At 41.6% G+C, this 21,704-nt stretch overlaps 1 protein-coding gene across 1 annotated transcript; it reads right to left on the reverse strand.

The window, feature by feature from the left end:
• Positions 1-12,912: 12,912 nt before the first annotated feature.
• Positions 12,913-16,008, reverse strand: LOC122064485 (GDSL esterase/lipase At5g45670-like). Its single transcript, XM_042628191.1, has 5 exons — positions 15,665-16,008; positions 14,778-14,902; positions 14,073-14,318; positions 13,720-13,975; positions 12,913-13,413 (listed from the first exon to the last, which is right to left on the reverse strand). Exons 1-5 carry the CDS (start codon positions 15,921-15,923, stop codon positions 13,190-13,192), a joined length of 1,110 nt encoding a protein of 369 aa, XP_042484125.1. The 5' UTR covers positions 15,924-16,008; the 3' UTR covers positions 12,913-13,189.
• Positions 16,009-21,704: the final 5,696 nt, after the last annotated feature.

The following is a 21,704-nucleotide window of genomic DNA, read 5'->3' on the forward strand; positions in this document are numbered from 1 at the left end:
ACGGGAGTGTTGAAGGTTTTGACAAGGGTGTGAGAGCTTCGACAGAGGTGCTAGAGGTCTAGCAGGGATGCTAGAACTCCAACATGGACGCTGGAGCTCCAGCAGGGGCACTAGAGCTCCAGCATGGGCTATGGAGCTCTAGCAAGGGCACTGGAGCTCCAGCAATGGTGCTGGGGCTCCGACAGTGGTGTTAGGGCTTTGGTATGGGTGGGGGGCTCCAACATGGGTGTTGGGACTTGGGCATAGGTGTTGGGGCTCCAACATAGGTGCTGGAACTTGGTTGGGGATGCGTGGGGCTTGGTCAGGCAGGCACAAAGCTTGGTCAGGTGCACGTGGGACTTGGTCGTGTACATGTAGGGCTTAGTCAGGTACATGTGGGGCTTAGTCATGTGCACACGGGGCTTAGTTGGGTACACGTTGGGCTTGGTTGTGTGCACGCGGGGCTTGCATGGGTGAGGTTTGGGCACTCAAGGTAAGGCATAGGGCTTGCATGGGTGGGGTTTGGACACTCAAGGCAAGGCATGGGTGCTCGCATGGGTTGGGTTTGGGCACTTAAAGTGCGATTTTTGGGAATGATTACGGGAGATCCGATGGTCTGATTTTGATGTACCATATATCATTGGAATCGTAATTCTGAGTACTATGCATCTATACGGTCACTTTGACTGGATTCCTTCGTATATGAAATGTCATAACTTCTTTTCTCTCGCATGGGTTTTTGGGAATTTTGGGTGAGTATGGAATGCTCCTGAGAATAGTTACATCAGTCAGTTATCATCTCTATTGATCAGAAGCGAAAGGTCGCGTCCAAGATCTGTAAGTCATCATAGCCGGGGGAGGTTGATAAAATTGGATGTCTACACATGGGTCCACCTAGTAGAGACATTGCAAGCTGAAATTACTAAAGTCAAGAATAGATTAGCTCAAGTGTTTCACTTGTTATAGAACCTACCTAGGATCGATCCTGGGGCTGACACAACTCCTCTTCCAGCAGAGCTAGAACCAACTAGGCCTATAGGTCATTAAGGGACTTCCACCAAGGATCCCCCTCTGGCTGTAGTTAATGATAAAGAAGAGGAATTTGTGGCACATATTCAAATGGAACCTCCAGAGACAGAGGGGGAAAGGAAAATGAGAGAACAATTGGAGAAGCTTGAGAACCTAATCCAAATAGAGAAAAGACAGGAAGGTCAAGCAGTAGATTCAGATAAGATGAGTTTCTTTTTTGGGGTAGGAATCCCTGAAAAGTTCAAGTGTTAAGCTGACAAATTTGACGAGTTAGGGGATCCTAAGGCTCGTTTGGAGTTATTCCTCAGTATCACGAAGATATGGAAAATTGCTAATAATTAGATGAGGTAGGTGTCCATGTCAATATTATTAGGACCAGAATTAAGGTGGCTTACACAGTTGGAATCTGCATAGACACAGAATTGGGCAGCAATTGTGAAAGCCTTCACCAAATAGTATTCCTACAACACTAAAGTAAATGTGGAACTTTGAGAGCTTGAAACCTTGAGGCAGCAACCTAGGGAGGGGTTTACCGCTTTCTTAATAAGGTTTAGAGACAAGGCCACCAAGATGGTAGATCGACCTTTTAATGCAAAATATGTGGAGATGTTTAAAAAGCTATCCAAACCATATTATGACGTTCTCTACTATCAATACCTACAAACCTTTGATACATTGATAGCCACAGGGACACGTGTTGAGAACAAGATCTAAAGGGATGCACAATATCAAGGAACCTTTCAAGACATGGGGAAGAATGCCAGAATTGGGTGAGGAAATAACCTTGAAACCAATATGATAGGTCCAATCCAACAATCGATATTATCTACAACTGCTTCACATTCACAGCCATTTGTGATACGATCAGATGCTCCTGTCGAGAAGGCTCCTCACCCAAGAAGATAGTTCACAGAGTTGGGGATGCCTTTGACAGCAGTATATGAGAAATTGAAAAGGTAAGGATTGTTAGGAACCATAGCTCCAAGGGTGATCAGTAATCCTCCTCTGACTTAGTATAAGGATTATGAATATTGTGCTTATCACCCTCAAAAGGGACATACTACTGAAAAGTGCATCACTTTACAACATACAAAATATTTGATAGACAATGGGACCATTGAAGTTGAGGCCAAACAACCTCCCAATGTCATTACTAGCCCACTCCCTGATCATGCAACAGTTAGTGGATTAGAGGAAGAATTAACGAAAAGTGACCCCACCAACTCATCAACCCACAGACTCGAATAGATCACTTGAATGTCCGTACCTATAGAAAACTCATAGGAGGTAGGCCCAAAGTCCAGAAGACTCCTACGGAAGAAGAATCATTGGAAGAAGTGTTAGAAGATGAGGATCAGATACCCGCCTTCCCTCCTTCATCACCGACCCCAGAAGAGGAATCCTCCATCTCATACCATCCACCTTCGCCATTGTCTTCCCTCTCACCATACCATCAGAGAGCAGGAACCTCTTCGTCATCCTACCATCCATTATCTTCACTAGAATACCCTATCTCCTACATCACATCCCCTTTATACCACCCCACCTCATACCTCTCATCACTCATATATTGTTCCCATTCCCATGGGTCATTTTACAACCCATCGAATCCAAAAGAAGGATGGATTGGCAACTACAGCTGGAAGGACATACTTACATTGCTAGAATCTCCAAAAATAACTTCGTCGATAGAATCAGTGAATCTTCTGGTGGAAAATCAAGAGAATGACCCTTCACCTTTGATTCAGATGACCATACCTCAGGAGGATAGTCCAGAGACAATTGAAGAAGTAATGGCATTTGCAGTAGGTGAACAAATCAAGGAGGGTGATTAAGAAAGTTGCATCACTGATATATCAGAAGTTGTATTGATTAAAGATGAGTTCTCCTTTGACAACCCTACAATGTCAATCCGATCAAAGGAGGCACCAAGTCCCTGGATCCTCCTAAAAAGAGAATGGGAAAAGAAGGTGAAACTCATCTGGTGTTTGAATCTTCCCACTGATATGAAGAGTCACATTTGTTCCTTCCTGCGAGAAGCACATGCGTAAGAGCTACATGAACTCAAGCCCAAGCGCTCTAGGGGAAGAAATGTGTATGCCAAGAAGAGAAGAGCACAAAGAATGATGGTCTACGTGTACTGTGCCAGGATCAATTGCAATAGAAAGGTTCATGATAGGGGCTAAAGGTGTGACCGAGGAGTGGGAATGACCTCAAACAGTAGGCTCGAAAGGTTGGACTTTATAGAGAGAGGACTTAGCAGCCTCCACTGCCTTTCACCCCTTAGGAAATTTGGTTTTAAGGAGCATGAGATCAGACACCTCATGTTTGTCAACAAGCAGCCAAAAGAAGGAAGAAACAACTACAGCACCACTGAAGAGATAGCTATGACAATCCTAGAAGAGAAAGAAGGACCATTGCCACACTTGCTTATCCATCAGTCCGTTGAGCAGCTCCTAAACTGGACAAGTATGGGAGAGAACTTCAAGTTTACTCTGAGTCAACCAACCTAGATACCATTGATAAAAGCATCAAGTCAGTCAATGAGTCAGTCATCGAGTCTATTGTCAAGTCTGTTGTTAAGTCCTCTGTTTATGATTGTGTCTGTTTTCCCTCTTGAGGAAAGTCTAGAGTCCGTGTATGTCGAGTCTGTTACTCCTTCTTTCATGAATGAAATTTCTGACTCTAAGTGTGACTTGCCTCCTTTTTATGATGATGATCTTAATAAATATCATAACTTAATAAAACAATGCAAACCAAAGAAAGCCCAACCCATCCATAAGGATACTCGGGTTATTAATTAGGGAACCAACCAATGCCCTCGAGAGGTCAAAATTGGTACCACCCTAGATGAGCAAGAAGTTGAACAAATGATCAGTCTTTTGAAGGAGTTTGTTAAAGTCTTTTCCTAGTCTTATGAGTATATGCCTGGGATATCATGCAACACCGTCTGCCAACTTACCTCGATGCAAAGCCAGTTAAGTAGAAGCACAGAAGAATGCATCCAGAATGGAGTGAAAAGATCAAAGAAGAGGTCATGAAGCAATGGAATGTAGGGTTTCTATAAGTAGTGAAGTATCCCCAATGGTTAGCAAGCATAGTACCAATTCCAAAGAAAGATGGTAGGGTATGCATGTGCATTGATTTCCGGGACATTAACAAAGTGAGCCCTAAAGGTGATTTCCCACTACCTCACATTAATTTATTGGTCGACGACACAATAGGGCACGCCTTACTATCATTCATGGATGGATTCTTAAGATACAACCAAGTGAGCATGCACCCAGATGACCATGAGAAAACAGCTTTTACCACTCCATGGGGAACATATTGTTATAAGATGATGCCCTTTGGATTGAAGAATATCGGGGCAACTTACCAAAGAGCAGCTACAGCCATCCTATATGACATGATGCACAAAGAGATGGAAGTCTATATGGATGACATGATAGTAAAGTCGGTGTACCAATAGGGGCATCTTCTTGCACTAAGAAAGTTCTTTGAAAGGATCAAGAAGTATCAACTAAAGTTGAATCCTCAGAAATGTGTATTTGGGGCAACAACAGGGAAATTGTTGAGATTCTTGGTGAGCGAAAGAGGCATCGAAGTTGACCCTATCAAGATCAAGGCAATCCGAGAAATGCCTACACCTCTCATTTTAGAAGAAAATACGAGGATTCATGGGTCATATTCAGTACATCAGTAGATTCATAGCTCAGCTCAGTACGATTTGCGAACCAATCTTCAAGCTACTAAGGAAGAGTTGGCCCACAAAATGGAATGACCAATACCAACAAACTTTTGATAAGATAAAAGTATATCTTATGAACCCACCAGTGTTGACACCTCTGGTGGAGGGGGAACCACTTCTGCTGTACTTATCAGTTGGGGAGTATTCCATGGGCTCCCTGCTACCTCAAAAAAAGACAGAGAAGGGGGTAGAGTATGCCAGATACTACCTCAGCAAGAAGTTCTTGGAATACAAGACAGGGTAGACATCTTTGGAAAGAACTTGTGTCGTACTGATATGGGCCACAAAGAGGCTGCGACACTACATGGTAGCATATCCAATACAGTTGATTTCAAGGATGAATCCAATCAAGTACCTCTTCGAGAAACCATCTCTATCAGGAAGGATGGCTCGATGGCTGCTATTGTTATCAGAATTTGACATCACCTATGTTGCCTAGAAGTCTATCAAGGGGCAAGCTATAGTCGATTATTTGGCTACCCACCCCACAAAAGATGGAAGGGCCTTAGATGATGCCTTTCCAGATAAAGAAATCATGACAATTAAAGAAGAAGATACAGATGATGAATAGTAGCTATTTTTTATGGAGCATCCAACCAAAGGGTTGTGGTACAGGAATATTGCTTGGCACTCCAGACGGCCTTTATTTACCTTCGTCATTTTGCCTTGACCTCCCGTGTACCAACAACATTTCTGAATATGAAGCTTGTGCCTTGGGACTGGAAATAGCTCTAACCATTAGGGTGAAAAGGATCAAAGTATATGGAGATTCAGCAATTGTCATTTTTTAGACTCAAGGAAAGTGGAAGACTAAAGATGAGAAACTGAAGCCGTACCAAGAACATCTGGAAGGGCTGATTGGACACTTTGAGAAGATCTCATTTGAACACTTCTGAAAGGATAACAATTGATTTTTTGATGCCCTTACAACCTTGGCTTCCATGGTAGAGTGCAATCCTATGGCCTGGATCCAACCATTCTTAGTGGAATAAATAAATAAGCCCATTTACCAGAATACAGTAAACTCTCTCACTATGGATGGCCGATCTTGGTTTATGCGCATAATGGACTTCATCAAGGAAAGGAAGTATCTGATTGAAGCTACAGATGGGGAAAAGAAGTTCCTAAGAAGAATCATGGAGGAAATTCATCAAGGCCTCCACCCCATATGAATGGCAAGATACTAGCCAAGAGGATTCTCAAACTGGGATATTACTAGAACACCATGGAAGTAGATTATGTGGGTTTTGTTAAGAAATACCACAAATGCCAGATATTTTCCAATATCATACACATCCCACCAACAGAATTGCACCCACTTAGCTCCCCCTGGCCATTCTCTACTTGGGGCATTAACGTCAAAGGAAAGATCAATCACAAAGCATCTAACGAGCATGAGTTCATCCTGATGGCTATTAATTACTCCACCAAATGGATAAAAGCTCAGTCATATGAAATCCTCACATCTTCCAAGGTAGCAAAGTTCATCCAAGAAAATATCATATATCAATATGGAGTGCCCCAAGAACTGATGTCAGATCAAGGATCCCATTTTTGGGGCAAAATTGACAAGATCTGTATGAAATTTGGTATCAAGAGGCATCGCTCTACCACCTACAGGCCATAGACCAATGGGATAGTGAAAGAAGCTAACAAAAACATCAAGGTCATCCTCTAGAAAATGGTTGAAACACATAAAGATTGGGCAGACAAGTAACCACTTGCTTTATGGGCATATCAGACTCCTGTACGATCTTCGACTGGGGCAACTCCCTTTTCCTTGGTGTATGGGGTTGTGGTGATTTTTCCAGTAGAGATCCTAGTACTATCTCTAAGGGTGCTCTTGGATAGTCAGTCACCTGAAGGAGAGTGGCTGAGGACTAGACAAGACGAGCTCAACTTTCTGGATGAAAGGCGCATGAAGGCTATAGATAGCCTGAGAGAGTATCAACTAAGAATGGCAAGGGCATTCAACAAGAATGTAAGCCCCATCACATAGAAAAAGGTAAACTTGTTCTTCGATAATAGAAAGCCCCAATTCATGACCCAAGAGGAAAATTCAGGCCAAATTGGAGTGGCTTGTTCACTTTCTACCAGGCAAAGCTATGAAACTCATAGACCTCAACAGCGAAGAAATACCTAAATTGGTCAACATGGATCAGCTCAAGAGATATTATGTATGAAAGGGTGAACCACCTGAACTTCGTTTTACCTGATTCCTCTTAAGGGATACGTAGGCAATTTGACATGTGTAAGTGTGGTCTCAACAACTTCCGAGCAATTGGAAGATTCCCAAATTAATAATTAAGGTATCTAAAAGATCATCATAGCTTGTGTCCCCCAAGAATTGCCACTGGGCATATATGGCCACTAGATATCTGTCATTCACCTGTGGTCCTTTAAATTCTTATCTAGAATTCTATCCCCCAAAAGTCACCATCCGACACTAGTAATCAAGGCCAATTCATTCCCTAACCTTGATTAGTCAAAAACAAAAAAGAAAAAAAACTTGATGCAACAGTGGTAAAGGTTTGGCTGTGTCAATAGCTATGAGTGATGCTTTGAAAAACCACATCTCTTCTTTGTTTGTAATGGTTACAAGAAAAGTCATGGACTCTTTGCACTAGACATTGAGAAAATGGACCTCGGGCATAAACATTGCAGTATTAGGACTGCAAAAATCTATGAATATGTCAATGCTCAATCGGATCGGGTGTGTAGAATTACATCATTTACTTCGACAAGTGCCTCAACACTGGGATACTGATCTCCATGTATTTCGATTTGGGATAGTTGAGATTTGCTCGACTCTCGAAGAATTTCGAGCCTATATGCTATCTCCACCTAAAGGCAGATTGATTCAACCATCTTTGAAGGAGGATACTTAGAGGAGATTCAAAGCTTCTTCGGATGGGGAAAGGAGGAAATGAAATAGTTTTTCAGATATGGGAAGATTAAAATTTTGAAGGTGGCCAGGATCTTCACCAAGTACTTATCATCAGGAGGAACCTACAAGCAAAGATCACAGGAAGCTTACATGTTTTGTATGTTGGCTCATCATGTTCTCCAAACTCCTGGACGTGGTACACCACCTGTTCTGATAGAGGTGGTAAAGCAGTTGAATGGAGGAGGTGATATTATCCCCACAATTCTTGCAGAGACATTTAAGGATTTGATGACATGAGCTGTAGCTACAAATTTGGAATTGATCGTTATCAAGGAAGTCCTGCTATCTTCCATCTTTGGTTGCTTGAAAGATTGAAGCTGGTCAAGCCGCTAAATTAATGCTAACTCAGGATTTCTCACTATCAAGACCAAAGAGAGACCTTAGAATTCAAACTCATCATTGATTAGGAAGAGTATCTACAAGAATGAACCACATGTGATATCACGTGGCAATGCCCGTGGTGGCCACAAGATGGTTTCCTAATGAAAACCCCTAGATGCAACTATGTTAGGTTGATGGGTTTGACTCATACATCCTTTTACTTGCCCACTTATACCAGCTAGCAGTATGGGCTGAAGACAGAAGACCCAGAGGAGCTGGTGAACTTTTACCCACCCCAAGAACTGTCTCCCCGAATCATAGCTCAGCTATCCTATCTTTGGCAGGAAGGTTGTTCTCCATTTCAATGTAATTCACTTGATGATGTAGTGAGGTGATACTTGGATTTTCGCATTATTTCAATTATTCTAATGAGGACTTGAATTGTAAAATTAATCATGCCTTAAAATTCAAACTCATGAACTCAAGAAATATTTTCAATGCTAAAAGATAAGTTTTCATTCCAAAATAAAATGCCAAGCCTGGCAATACAAAAGGTAAAAACAAACAAAAAAAAATGAACATGAGGAGGGAAAAGGAAAAAGAAAAAAAAAGCAACATTTGTGCATCGCAGGAACAATAGCAACAAATCTCTAAGGATCAGCATCCTCATCTGTGTCATACTCAGAGCCATCCACGAAAAACATCGAGGTAGCATCAAGTGTTGATTGCACATTCGTGATTCATGCCGTGATGTCCTCAATATGTGTGGCCTGATCGGTAATTTGCTCCCTCTAAGAACTGCTCTGCTCCCTCTAAGAACCAATCTGTCCCATCAGAGAAGCAATCCGCCCATCCTAGAAAGCACAAGGGATGGTTAGGATAAGGGTTAGTGATGAAAGAGAATCAAGTCAAAGAAAAGGTGGTACCCTAGAGCGCAGCTGCTCATCCCTCTGATATATCTCATCACAAAGACCTTGGTGCATCTAATAAATTTTAGCATAGGCCTCCGGTGACACTTGAAAGGACCATGTCAGCAAAAGGGAGAGAAAGGGAAATGGTATGAAGAATGTTTGGGCACTTACACAGTCATATTGAATAGGCAGGCAGAGAGAAGCATCCTGGTCCAACCTTCATTCCAAAACTCTCAGGACACAGGGGTTGGCCGCATCTGGATAGGACCAAATAGGAATGCCAGGGAAGGGGATGGTGACCATGTTATAAGTGGACCCACCTGTGGCAGCAGAAGACTCAGCAAAGGAGGAACCGATAGCACCCAACTACGGCTAAGCAGAAAGAAAGACCATGGAGTGTGTCCTCCACTGCAGAAGCATCAAAATAACGAGGAAAAAGGATTTGAAATATTAAAAGAGCACTCAAAGAAAAGAACATACCACAGGACCTATAGGACTCAAGGGGATGCAGACCATCTCCTCATCCAAGATCTTATAATCCCCTCCATGATCAAAAAATTATCATCCCATACTCCTCTAGCTAGCTCCTCGACCTCAACCTCAGGAATAAGCTCTGAATAATGCATGATGGAAGGAGGAAGGCAAGGAGGGATGCGTTGATCAGTGCTGGACCACTGGGGAGTAAACCGCTCCCCTAGGTAACAGACCCGGCCCTCAAGTCCCAAAATAGTACCCTCCACTGAGTCAAGTATATGGCCCGATCTGTCTCTGCCTCAACTGGAAACTCAAGATACCAAAAAGGTCTCCAAGTGGCCTACAATTTTAGAAGTGGTAAGTACAGCACAAAGTAAGAGGAAAACTCAGAAACAAGTATGACCTACCATAGTTCTCTCATCTAAAAGGGAAAGCACGGTGGTCCCCGAAGGAAGAGATCGGACCTTCGGCATGCGACGATCCCCCCATCTCGTGGTTGTCAAAAAAAAGGACACCAATGGATCATGCAACAAGGGAAGCATGAGCCGTAAAGACCTACAATCATTTGCATCAGTCCTAAGGGGACTAGATTCATTGTATATCTAAACAAAGACCAAGATACCTGGTCCCACGGTCCAAATGGCCTAAGATTTAGACTGGTTCAAAAGACCTAGTGTAGGGAAACAAGAATTGCCTAGACTAGTTCGAAAGACCTAGTCTAAGGAGACATGAATTGCCTAGACTGGTTCGAAAGACCTAGTGTAGGGAGACAAGAATTGCCTAGACTAGTTCGAAAGACCTAGTCGAGGGAGACAAGAATTTCCTATACTGGATCGAAAGACCTAGTGTAGGGAGACAAGAATTGTCTAGACTGGTTCAAAAGACCTAGTATAGGGAGACAAGAATTGCTTAGATTGGTTCGAAAGACCCAACCTAGGGAGATAAGAATAAAATCAATACTAACATCTTTTGCAGGATAGAGTTTCTTTCTTACAATTGATGAATTAGGTAAGACTCTAACTTTGAGTAGTTGAAAGATATTACATGTTACATTTGCACCTCTGTCACCCTTGAGCAAGATGACGGTAGTACATGCTCTAGGTGACAAAATGTGGTCATTCTTTTCTTTGATGTTCGACTGTGGCACAGGCCTTAGCCAAAGAGGGGCATTCTGTAGACACCCAATTTTGTCACCCTCTCTCAGCTATGATGTCTCACGGATCGAGGACACAACCTTTCGCTTCTGATCAATAGAGATGACAATTGATTGTGGTAACCCAACCGCAAAACACTCTCTACATGCCCGAAAACCCCAGAAACCCTAGAAACCCTAAGCGAGAGAAAAGAAGGAACCAATTATGACATCACGCATATGAAGGAATCTGATCTAAAGTGACTATAAGGATGGATAGTACTTGGAATCATGATTCCAATGATATATAGTGCATCAAAATTGGACTGTCGGATCTCCTGCGATCATCCCCGAAAGAGGGAATCTATCTGGAACCATCGAATCAGAAAGGAATATTCCCCTGCGGCCCCACCCCATAGCCCTATAGCCCTGCAGCCCTGCCCCACAGCCTCATGGACCTACACTCATGCGCTCCGCACACCCGTGGCCATATGTCCCACGGTTATGCAACCCCCACCCCAGCACCCTACGGCCTTGCCTTATGCCCATGCGGCTCCATGCACAAGCACCGCAACCCTCCCCACTACCCTGGGACCCCACCCTATTGCCCCACGGCCCCACCCCACTACCCTATGGCCTCGCGGGTTTGCCCACGGTCCTGTGCCTTGTGTGATTTTTTGCCTAAAAATCCCACACCCCTTGCTTGCGTACCTCGCGCCCTCACTAGCGTACCCTACTCTGCTGCATCCCATAGGCTAAAAAATTTCATTTTTGACCCCATTGGTCCAAGAAATCTATAAATACCCCCTCAACTTGAAAAGACACACTTGAGAACTCCCTTCTCCACTCCCTTGGTGGTTCCTCTCACACTTGGTGAACACACTCCCCCCTCCTTAGGAGTTCTTCCCTTGCCTTGCATGCCTACCTCTAGCTCCTCCCTTGACTTGCATAGCCACCCCCTAGTTCCTCCCTTGCCTAATACGGTACCCTCCTAAGCCCATCCCTTGACTTATCTAGTCCTTCCTAAGCCTTCCCTAGCCGGAGTACCGCCCAAACCCTAGCCCAGAATTAGCCTTTCCTAGTCGAAGCTCTATCGAAACCCTAATCTCAGAAGTAGCCTTCCCCAGCCAGAGTACTACCCAAGCCCTAGCCTGGAAGTAGCCTTCCCTAGCAAAAGCTCTACCAAAACCCTAATCCCGAAAATAGCCTTCCTTTGCCGAAACTCTGCTGAAACCTTATTCCCAAAAGTAGCCTTCCCTAGCCAAAGCTCTTCTAAAACCCTAATTCAGAACTAGCCATGCCAAGCCGAAGTTCTGACAAAGTTCTGCCAAACTGCTAGTATGGAAATTGCTCTTCCCTAGCTGAACCTCTGTCCAAATATCTAAAGATCACTATAGTCAGCATCTCTCGAGAAAGGAAGTTGGAGGCCAAGACCACCTTCCCCTGAGTCAGGAGAATTCACGAGAAAGTCTGTATCCGTACCAATCGGGGGCCCACCCCTCTTAACCCTGAAATAGGGGTTAAGCTTAGGTATAATCTCTCACCCGAATTAGTACAATGTAGACTCTTTATTTTCCTCGTTTTAGTGTACATATGTAATTATTTCTTTTATCAATGTATATATATGTCATAATTTAGCCATTCACGTGGTATAGAATAATTGTGGAAAATGTTCGTTCTTCAAGCATCTAGTAGGAAGATCGGTTGAACCAGGTAGATTGGGTGCCTAACATCTTCTCAATTCTACAACTTGACACATACCCTATTCTCTAGACCAAACCAATTTTAGGGCATTTTCTTAGGAATTGAGCCCACCCAAGGGTTCTAAGCCCATAATCCTAGGTGGCAACTCCAAACCCCTTTTGTATGATCTCAATCCCCCATATTGGACCATCATCAACCCAAGGAAAATGTACCTACGAACCGCACTCCAATGTACCTACGAACTGCACTCCTCAAGAGAGAGAGAGAGAGAGAGAGAAAGAGTGGAGCCCTGCGAAATAGGCCCACACGCAACTCCGAGCGGTGAAACGGTGGTGCGGGGCCCACCGAAGCATACACACATGGGAGAGAAAGACAGAGAGTGAGAGAGGAGAGAGGGCCAGAAGGAGATTTCCCGATGGCCGCTACCCTCACAGGCTTGTAAACGTGTCGAGACAGTCGAGGGCCCGTCAGGTTTACACCGTGCACCGTATACTGCCTATGAGCATGACACATTTATAAGTAGAGGCGGTCCAAGTCAGGCCATAAACGTGTTGGGTGCGGTCGTGCCTGTCGGGTTAGACCTCAAATTGACACCCCTATTTTAAGTCCCATGTATTAGACTTTAGATTTGTCCTTAAGAATTACCCCAAAATAAATAAATAAATAAAATAAAAGATTTGTCCTTAATTGTTACTAATAAAGACATTATAAAGAACCTTACTTAAGTCATAATTTATTACAAATTACTAGATTACTTTCACACACCAAAAACGTACATATGTACGCCACAAAATTTCCCAATTACAGAATGACATTAATACCACACTACTCATACGTTGAAAATATTGGTATAAAGATCGAATAAGATCATCAATAGTTTTAGAACTCGATCTCATAAAATTAAGAGCATCCTTGCATTCTTCATTAATTATCTGATATATCTAGAGTTGAGCCAACTTGCTGATATCAATGGGATGAGCATCAGAAGGAGATGAAGCACTGTATGACCTCCTAGCAATGATCACATTAGCTGCTTCCGTAGGATGAAATGCATCCCAAAATATATACTCCTTTCTGTTTGGGCATGGAGTTTGAAGAGGAAGACATGTTATTTGACCATTGTTTCTTCCCACCCCGCAGCATCCTCTGTTTGTAACCCTAAATCCTTATCAATTCAAACAACACAAACAAACAAAAATTAATAATCTCTTAACAATTACTACTATATATTATTACAAAACATGTTGGGACTCGGGGAGAACTCATCCTTAAAAGCTAGTCATTAAGGAGAGGCTGCCTTAGTACTTTATATGCCTCCACATCAGGCTATTTAAATCTGATGTGAGAAAATTATTTTTGCATGGCCATGCATGAGTTCAGGTGAATATGATTTTTTTGAGGGATTTTTTTCATCCTTGGAGGCACAATGAGTTGTGGAACCCAACAAAACAATCTACGTGAGTTATGTTACCATTAGCTGAAGGGTTCTTCAACATGTCCTCAAAAATTCCGTAGGCGTTTATGTAGATAAATTTCGCGCCTTGTTGATTGTTGTTGAAGTCATCAACAAGAGATATAAGCCTGTCATTGAACATACGATTTGCGCTATTGATTCTCTCCACACATGTTTGCCCATTAGGACTATTTTGAGCTAGTTCATTTGGGCTGCATCCAATCTGACCTACTCCTATTACAACCACCTTCCTTGCCCCGTAATTGTACAAACTCTGTCATTACCATTATATTAGTAGAAAGCATTAATAATATTCATTTAAAAAAAAATTAAAACAAAATTAAAATTAATGATCTTTTAGTAGTACTTGCCCTTAATTGCTGAGAGTATTGCTGGATAAGAACATCGGCCCATTGTTGTGGCGTGTATTGACGGCTGGAAGAGTAATACAATGGCATAAAGTAGTTATTAAGGTAGTCATTGCTACCCATTCCAACTGAGTAGATACATTTGCTTAGGTGATCTGCTGCTGTATTCTGATCCCCTAATATGTTTACAACTCGATTCACTGCAGCTTGGTAATTCCTTACTTGACCATTCATACTGATCCTCCCACCCTGCATCCAGGTTTCCAATACAATTAATGCAACCAATAGTTTTGCTGCTATTTTTTTTTTGGGAGAAGATTCCCTGAAAGGCAGCGTGGCACCAGGCACCATGGGTGGCCAATTGGAGTACGCCTCAAAGCATTAATAGAGGTGGGATTTCCATATTTCATGAGGGACAGGGTGGTTATTCCCTTATGTGCCACGTTGCCTTTCAAGTCTCCTTCCCCCATTTTTTTTTTTTTTTTGGGAGCCGAGAAAGAACTCTAACCATTCACGTTCCCATGCCCAAACACATCCCCTAGTTTCAGGAGGGCTGTGAAAAGACACCTCTGCCCCCTGAAACCAAGGGCTGTGTGAGGGACTCTGGATGTAGGAAACGCAAACGGATAATTTATTTTATTTTATTTTTTGTCGTTACTAGAAAATTTTATTTAATGTATACAATAAAAATTAGGTCAATTAAATTACCAGTTGCTGTCCGGTCTCATCTCGTATTCCAGCAGCTGCAGATGCGAAATTCACTCCTCTCAGTAGGTCTTGGTCGCTTGCGTTTGCATAGGGATGAATAAAATCGTTGAAACCCAAGAGTTGAGCTGCAATTAAGCAATATTTGTATATAAATGAATCTGATCAGGGGGAAGTTTTTGTGGAATTTTATTTCCTAATGTTGTATTTGGTTGCAAATAATGGGCTTTTTGCATGGACCACATTTTGAGCCAGCAGGGATCAAATCAAACACAACTTTCAATTGACTCTCTTCATGGCCCGTTGCCTATGGAATAGAAGAGAAAAGGGGCATTCCAGTTTGTTCCTACAAAAATACAACTCTATACTCCTTGACTTGGAAGGTTTTATCTATTATAAATATGGTTTAGTTTATGCCACTCTGCGTGGGTGACGGAATCATGTAATTCGGCAACTACGAGTTTCCGTCGTTTTCATGAAAAAAAATATATTCAAAATAATGAAAAATAAAAAGATGAAGAAGGGAAAAGAGGCAAACATCTAGGGCCTAAGAGGTAAGTATATATTCATCAATCAATAAAGCATTAAATTCTGGCTAGCACGAATTGAATTGGTCGCCAGAATTTAATGCTTGGTTTTGCCATCAAAAGTTCAAAATGGAACGTCAAGATGAGACGTGTGATATGTCTCTAGTTGGAACTGGTACAGCCCTACACCCATTATCCAGTCACCACCCATGAGTGCTATGCCCTACTAAATGACATATTGGACTGAGGAAGTTTTTGATGAAATCATGAATGAACTACATAGAACACTATGATGAAGAATCATCACACTACAAAGATGATTAGATCGATGATGAAGAGAGTGAAGTAGTGAACAAGGCTCACCAATGATGTCTGTGGTGGTTTTTCCGTTACAGAATCTTCCGGTTGGTCGTCCACCAGGGAAGTCGATGCCATAGGGCAGGTAATTGGCCTTGGCAAGGGAAGTAATGGCATTGTTGTTGCCATTGTCGACTAGAGAATCTCCGAAGATGAAGTAACATGGAACTTGAGGCGTTGCTGTGACAACCACATTTGTAATTGCCAATTTCCATGTCCATAGCAACGCATAAGCCACCCATATTTTGCTGATAACAGGATCCATTAAACCAACGCAAGAGAGTTCGACCAAATAGGAAAAGGTGATCAGCTAATTGGTGTGTGATATTTGTCGTGCAAATGTTAAGCTTACAGCCCAAGTATATATAGGGGCTGGTTTAGGCAACAAGGACAACACAGAGAGAGAGAGAGAGAGAGAGAGAGAGAGAGATGGGGGGCATGTTATCGTGTTTACAGTTGAGGGAGTAGGTTGACGCAATAATATCACGCGGAGTTAAAACGTGAGGGCATAGTGAGTTGAGTGGAGCGGAGCTGGTTCCAGCCCCATCTTATTGTTTGAACAGATCCAATGCTTCCAAGCTTGGATTAAAAAGAGAATTAATTTCACATTTGATGACCCATAAGTGATACCCCTGACAATGCATATGCCTGCATGAACCCTCTGCCCAACGAAGAGTACACCGTACCATAGCTTAATTTCACCTGTCCCTTTGCCGACGAAGACTAACAGATGAGGCTTATCTGACATAGTAGCTGAAACTTTGAAGGTCAAGGGGGTTTAAAAGTACTACTAATTAAAAGGAGCTACGGTCTTCGTGAAAATGGAGAAACAGCGGTGAGTGGACAGTGGTTGTTGCTAGAATTGAATAAATCAAGAAACCTCATTACTGCAGTTTTACTTTCCACTCTAATGCTCCATTATTTAATTGATTTCACCGTACTATCAGTTATAAACAAACAATGAAGATCCCAAAGGCCATCGGTGAAATGGAACTATCTCACGCTTTATGGGAGAAGAATGTTCTGTTCTACTTCCAGACTAGCATTTTTCTTTTTTCATTGTTTTGAAAATAGTTTTTGGAAAAGGTTGGGACGTTGCTAGGGTGCCCGGCATCAACATGTCATCCTCTCTCATCACCATTTGGAAAAGAGCCCCTTGCCCTCTTGTGTTCAGCTTGTGATCGGTTACCCAATCCCATCCCAAATCGAACGGGATAGCAAGCAAGGGCGGAAGGCACTAATACGAGCCCAGGCAAACGGTCGGGTCCCGACCAAACTATATACCCAATTGACAGTTGATACCTAGGACAAGAGTAGCCTGACCGACTGGTGTTATTGAAGAGGGTTAATTGCCGAGCGGCTAGTCAGCATCGTCATATTAAAGGTGGCGCGCGTAGGAAGCCACGCCATATCTGAACAACTAGTAGCTCGAGACAACACCAGAACAATGGCTGCACAGTCGGCCCAAGGCCTCACCTTCAACCAAGTAGCAAGCAAAACATACAATCAGTCGCTCAGAATAAGTAGGACAACAATCGCACCATCTGATCTAGGTCGCTCGACATATGAGGATTATGGGTTTCCTCACAGGATCATCCTCTTGCCTAGTCTTTAGTTGCCCCGCGTGGCCAAGAACTTGAAAGCCCTTCCCTAGCCTGTAGTTGCCTCTTGTGGCTACCACACCCTACCCTAAATTTGATATAGGTATGCCAGCGTTGGATAGCTCACCGCACCCAATCAGCTGTTTTCCCTAGGACCCTACTCTAGGAGTATCCACAACACCACATTTACATACTAATAATCAGAGTTGCAACAGATATTATTTGATCAAGTAAAATTTCATACTTATCCAGTGCCTCTATGTGATACCTGATACCATATATACAATGATTCACAACATCATGTTTACTAAATCAAAATATTTATTACAATCATCCCATTATATCAAAATACTTACACAAAAAGAATGTTTCCCATCTGTATTATAAACGATCAAACCAGTCTCCCACCTACAGTCTCAACCAACAAAAACTGGTTCCTACCACTGTTCATAGATACACAAAAGAATAACTAAGTACATCAGTCCTCATTAATGCTTTCCACCATATACACAGTCATCATACTCGCAATCAGGTCCATGGCAAAAATCATCATCCTGTACACAAGCCAACTGATCTATGGCTATAGCCTCATATGCTAAACTAGTAATCTGTAGGTGACTGCTCTCCTGATCTATGGATCAAAGGATAGGGGGTGAGCACTGAAAATGCTCAGTGAGGGGTGGGATAGACAAACACACACAACCATATGCAATGCATGCTCTACACAAAAAGATGATGCTCATGAATTCATTTATTAACTATACAAATCCCTAATCCATTACTAAGTCTCATCACTTCTGGGTATAGTGCTACACAATATAGGTGGCATTCCTTACCTTGTATGTTGGGCCTCAGGCATACAAGTTCATTGCAGGCAGGAGCCAATCGGTTCCGGTTAGAGCCTCGGTCCACCGACTAACCCCTAAATGATAACCCCATATAATATATATCCACCAGGTATACAGTACATCGTATCTTGTCCACATCCATATCTGATATCATACGTCTCATCACAAAAGTGCACTGCTGATCAGGCAACCACATATGTCGGGATTAGTCTATTCACTATACCTAACCCCCTATGAATAAGAGGTGTAGCACATACTATTGTGATACGGAGCCCAACATTTTATATGATGCACAACCAATCACCCAAATCACTTATACAAATATGGGCACCTGCACATGTCCTATCTTACCTGTCTTACCTTTCACATCTCCATTTCATCAATTCCATAATAGAATTCATTAAAATAAAAGAATATGCACATACACAAACAATATATGCATGATCAACATTTAAGAAATGCACTAAAAGAAAAGAGGTTAGGGAGCCCCCACTCACCCTGAAAATCTGCAATATTCAACTCCCCTCCTGGTACTGAATAAGCTCCCACATAGCTATTAGGATCTCCTAAAATCATAAATTGACACACACATATATTAAAATAAATTTAAATCCATTCATTCGCTAATAGGGTCATCTATTATCTCCTCTATAGGCCCTATAGGTCCCTTTATAACCCGATAGGTTTCCGTAAAAAATTGAGACCAAACTGGTCTCTAGAAGCCTAACCAGTTGGACACTTTGGGACCAACAAGTTGGCCTGATGTCTCCCACCGGTTGCCCTTTTCCTGCAAAATTTTGATTCTGCCAGCTCTTTGCAAAATTTCACCTCTGTTTTTGGTCTAAGCTTCTCTATTTAAGGTATCCACTCCCATAACAGCAGTATAGTACTTTGATTCATACTAGTTACTAGTCCATTCATAATTCCCATTTTAATTTCTTAATTATACATATGAAATCTAGCATAAATTTTAGATTTTTCCTCAAATTGAACCACATGCTCACACAAGACCATGAATTAAGGTGGGATTTCAAAAATTCAACTTCTAATTTGATGCTTAAACTTCAGATTAGGCATGCATGCATGTAATCCATCCTCAATTTCACTTTGCATGAAATTCTTAAACCTTAGAACAGTAAATTGAAATGGTTTTTCATCTTAATTGCAAGAAATTTCTTTGTTTTAAGAATTTAAGCAAGAATCTCACCCTTCCAACCCCATTCGGCCATGATGCATGTAACCTATTTCAGATTCTTAAGGTCCCTTTGAATTTAATCCATCAAAGAACAGTAAATCAAACGCTTAATATTCACACACTTGCTGAAATTTCTAAATTCTTACTTCATCTTCTTTTTCCAGCCAAATCGGCCAACTCAAACAACCATTCTCAACTATGGTTTCATCATTCCAGTTCATTCATGGGTTAGATTCTTATTTGGAAGAGCAATCAATCAGTTGCTTCTTCTTCTTCTTCTTCTTTCTCTCTTCTTTCTCTTACTGTCCAAGTGAGAAAATGAGGCTAATATGGTCAGTGGTGGCCTTTTATAGCCCCACTTCCTCAGTGGAATGTTCTACCAATTCATAATGATAAACATTATATATATATATATATATATATGTATATTACTTAGATTCTATCATAATATGAATATATATGTAATTAATTATATACTTAACTTCAAATTATATAATTCTTATTATAAATTATTATTATTTAATTTATTTGGTCACATCAGACTCATAAAAATAGGTCCACATGTCAAATTATAAAAGTGGGACCCATTACAGTTAAATTTGACTATTTTGTCCAGCTGACAGGCTTGCCTATTCTGTCCTAAACTCTCTAGTCGGTTGAGCTAGATTTGTTCCTCCTTGAGTCTGTTTAATCCATTATTATTACCACTCCTTATTTAAGGTTAATGTCTACCTGTTGGCTCACTTTTCTTGTTAATTCTTCCAACACTATTGGCAGAAGACATATAGGTGCATGTTGGGTCATTCTTCCCTTCTTGGCATTCTACTGTTGGCAGCCATGCAAGTTTTGGTCTCTCCAGCCTGCTACTCTTGCCTTTTCACAATTTGAAGTAAGAGGTGAGGTTTGGAGTGTTACAATTTCCCCCCTCCTTACAAAAATTTCATCCTCCAAATATGCAAGAGTTACCTGGTAAACCAAATAGTTCTGGGTACTTCTCCTTCACTTCATCTTCTCTGTCCCATGAAGCTTCTTACTCCAGATGATTCTTCCACTTGATCTTCACATATGGAGTGGTTCGACTCCAGAGTTGATATTCTTTTCTATCAAAGATTCCTTTAGGTTACTCTTCATAACTCAAATCATCATCTAACTTCGAAGGTTCCACAACAGGCAATACATGTGAAGGATCTAGAATGTATTTCTTTAGCATTGAGACGTGGAATACATTATGAAATCTATATAGCCCTTGAGGTAATGCCAATCTATAGGTTGTTTGGCCAATCCGATCCAGTATTTCAAAGGGTCCTATATACCTTGGACTTGATTTACCTCTCTTTCCAAATCTCTTGATGCCTTTCATTGGTGAAATTTTCAGAAACACTTTTTCACTTACTTTAAACTCTAAGGCTTCCTTCTGTTATCTACATAACTTTTCTGCCTAGATTAAGCTGCCTTGATTCTTTTTCTGATCATATCTATCTTCTCACAGGTAGTCTGCACCAACTTAGGTCCCAAAATTCTTCTTTCTCCCACTTCATCCCAATACAATGGGGTTCTACACTTCTTCCCATACAAAGCTTCAAATGGTGCCATACCAATAGTTGATTGGTAACTGTTATTATATGCAAATTCAACTAATGGTATATGCTCATCCCAACTATAGCTCATGTCTATAGCATAGGCCCTCAACATATCTTCTAATGTTTGAATTGTTCTTTCTGTCTGCCCATCTGTATGAGGATGAAATGCTACGCCAAACTTCAATTTAGTTCCCATTGCTTTCTGTATACTTTCCCAAAATTTAGAAGTGAAGCGGGAATCATGGTCAGAAACAATACTGATAGGCACACCATGATATCTCACTATGTTATCAATAAACAACTGTGACAACTTCTCCATAGAGTAAGATATCATCATAGGTATGAAATGGGCTACTTTGGTCAATCTATCAACAATCACCCATACAGTGTCATTCCCTCTTCTGGTTCTGGGTAATTCTGTCATAAAATCCATAGTGACATGTTCCCATTTCCATTCTGGTACTAGAAGAGGTTGTAATAACCCATTTGGCCTCTATCTCAATGCCTTCACCAATTGACAAGTCATGAATTTTTCCACATGTTCTGCTACATCAGTCTTTATACCATGCCACCAATATATTTTCTTCAGATCTCTATACATTTTTGTACTTCCAGGATGTACAGAGTAAGGGGTGTTGTGTGCTTTATTGAAAATCAATTCTATCAATTTCTCTTCCCTTGGAACACACAATCTATGATTGAAACACAAAATTCCAGCTTTCACTGTGAACCTCAAATCCTTCTGTCTTCCATCATTGATAGCATTTATAGTTTTATTCAATACATCATCTTTAGGTTAGGCTTCTTTAATATGTTCAAACA

The sequence above is a fragment of the Macadamia integrifolia genome, unplaced genomic scaffold, assembly GCF_013358625.1.
Source record: "Macadamia integrifolia cultivar HAES 741 unplaced genomic scaffold, SCU_Mint_v3 scaffold1667, whole genome shotgun sequence".
Taxonomy (NCBI): domain Eukaryota; kingdom Viridiplantae; phylum Streptophyta; class Magnoliopsida; order Proteales; family Proteaceae; genus Macadamia; species Macadamia integrifolia.

Excerpts from the sequence above, each read along its gene's own strand:
- LOC122064485 (XM_042628191.1), bottom strand. The coding sequence starts at position 15,923 with ATGGATCCTGTTATCAGCAAAATATGGGTGGCTTATGCGTTGCTATGG. Across the intron at positions 13,976-14,072 it reads AATACTCTCAGCAATTAAGG|AGTTTGTACAATTACGGGGC; the intron begins GCAAGTACTACT and ends TGGTAATGACAG. Across the intron at positions 13,414-13,719 it reads GAAGAACCCTTCAGCTAATG|GATTTAGGGTTACAAACAGA; the intron begins GTAACATAACTC and ends TGAATTGATAAG.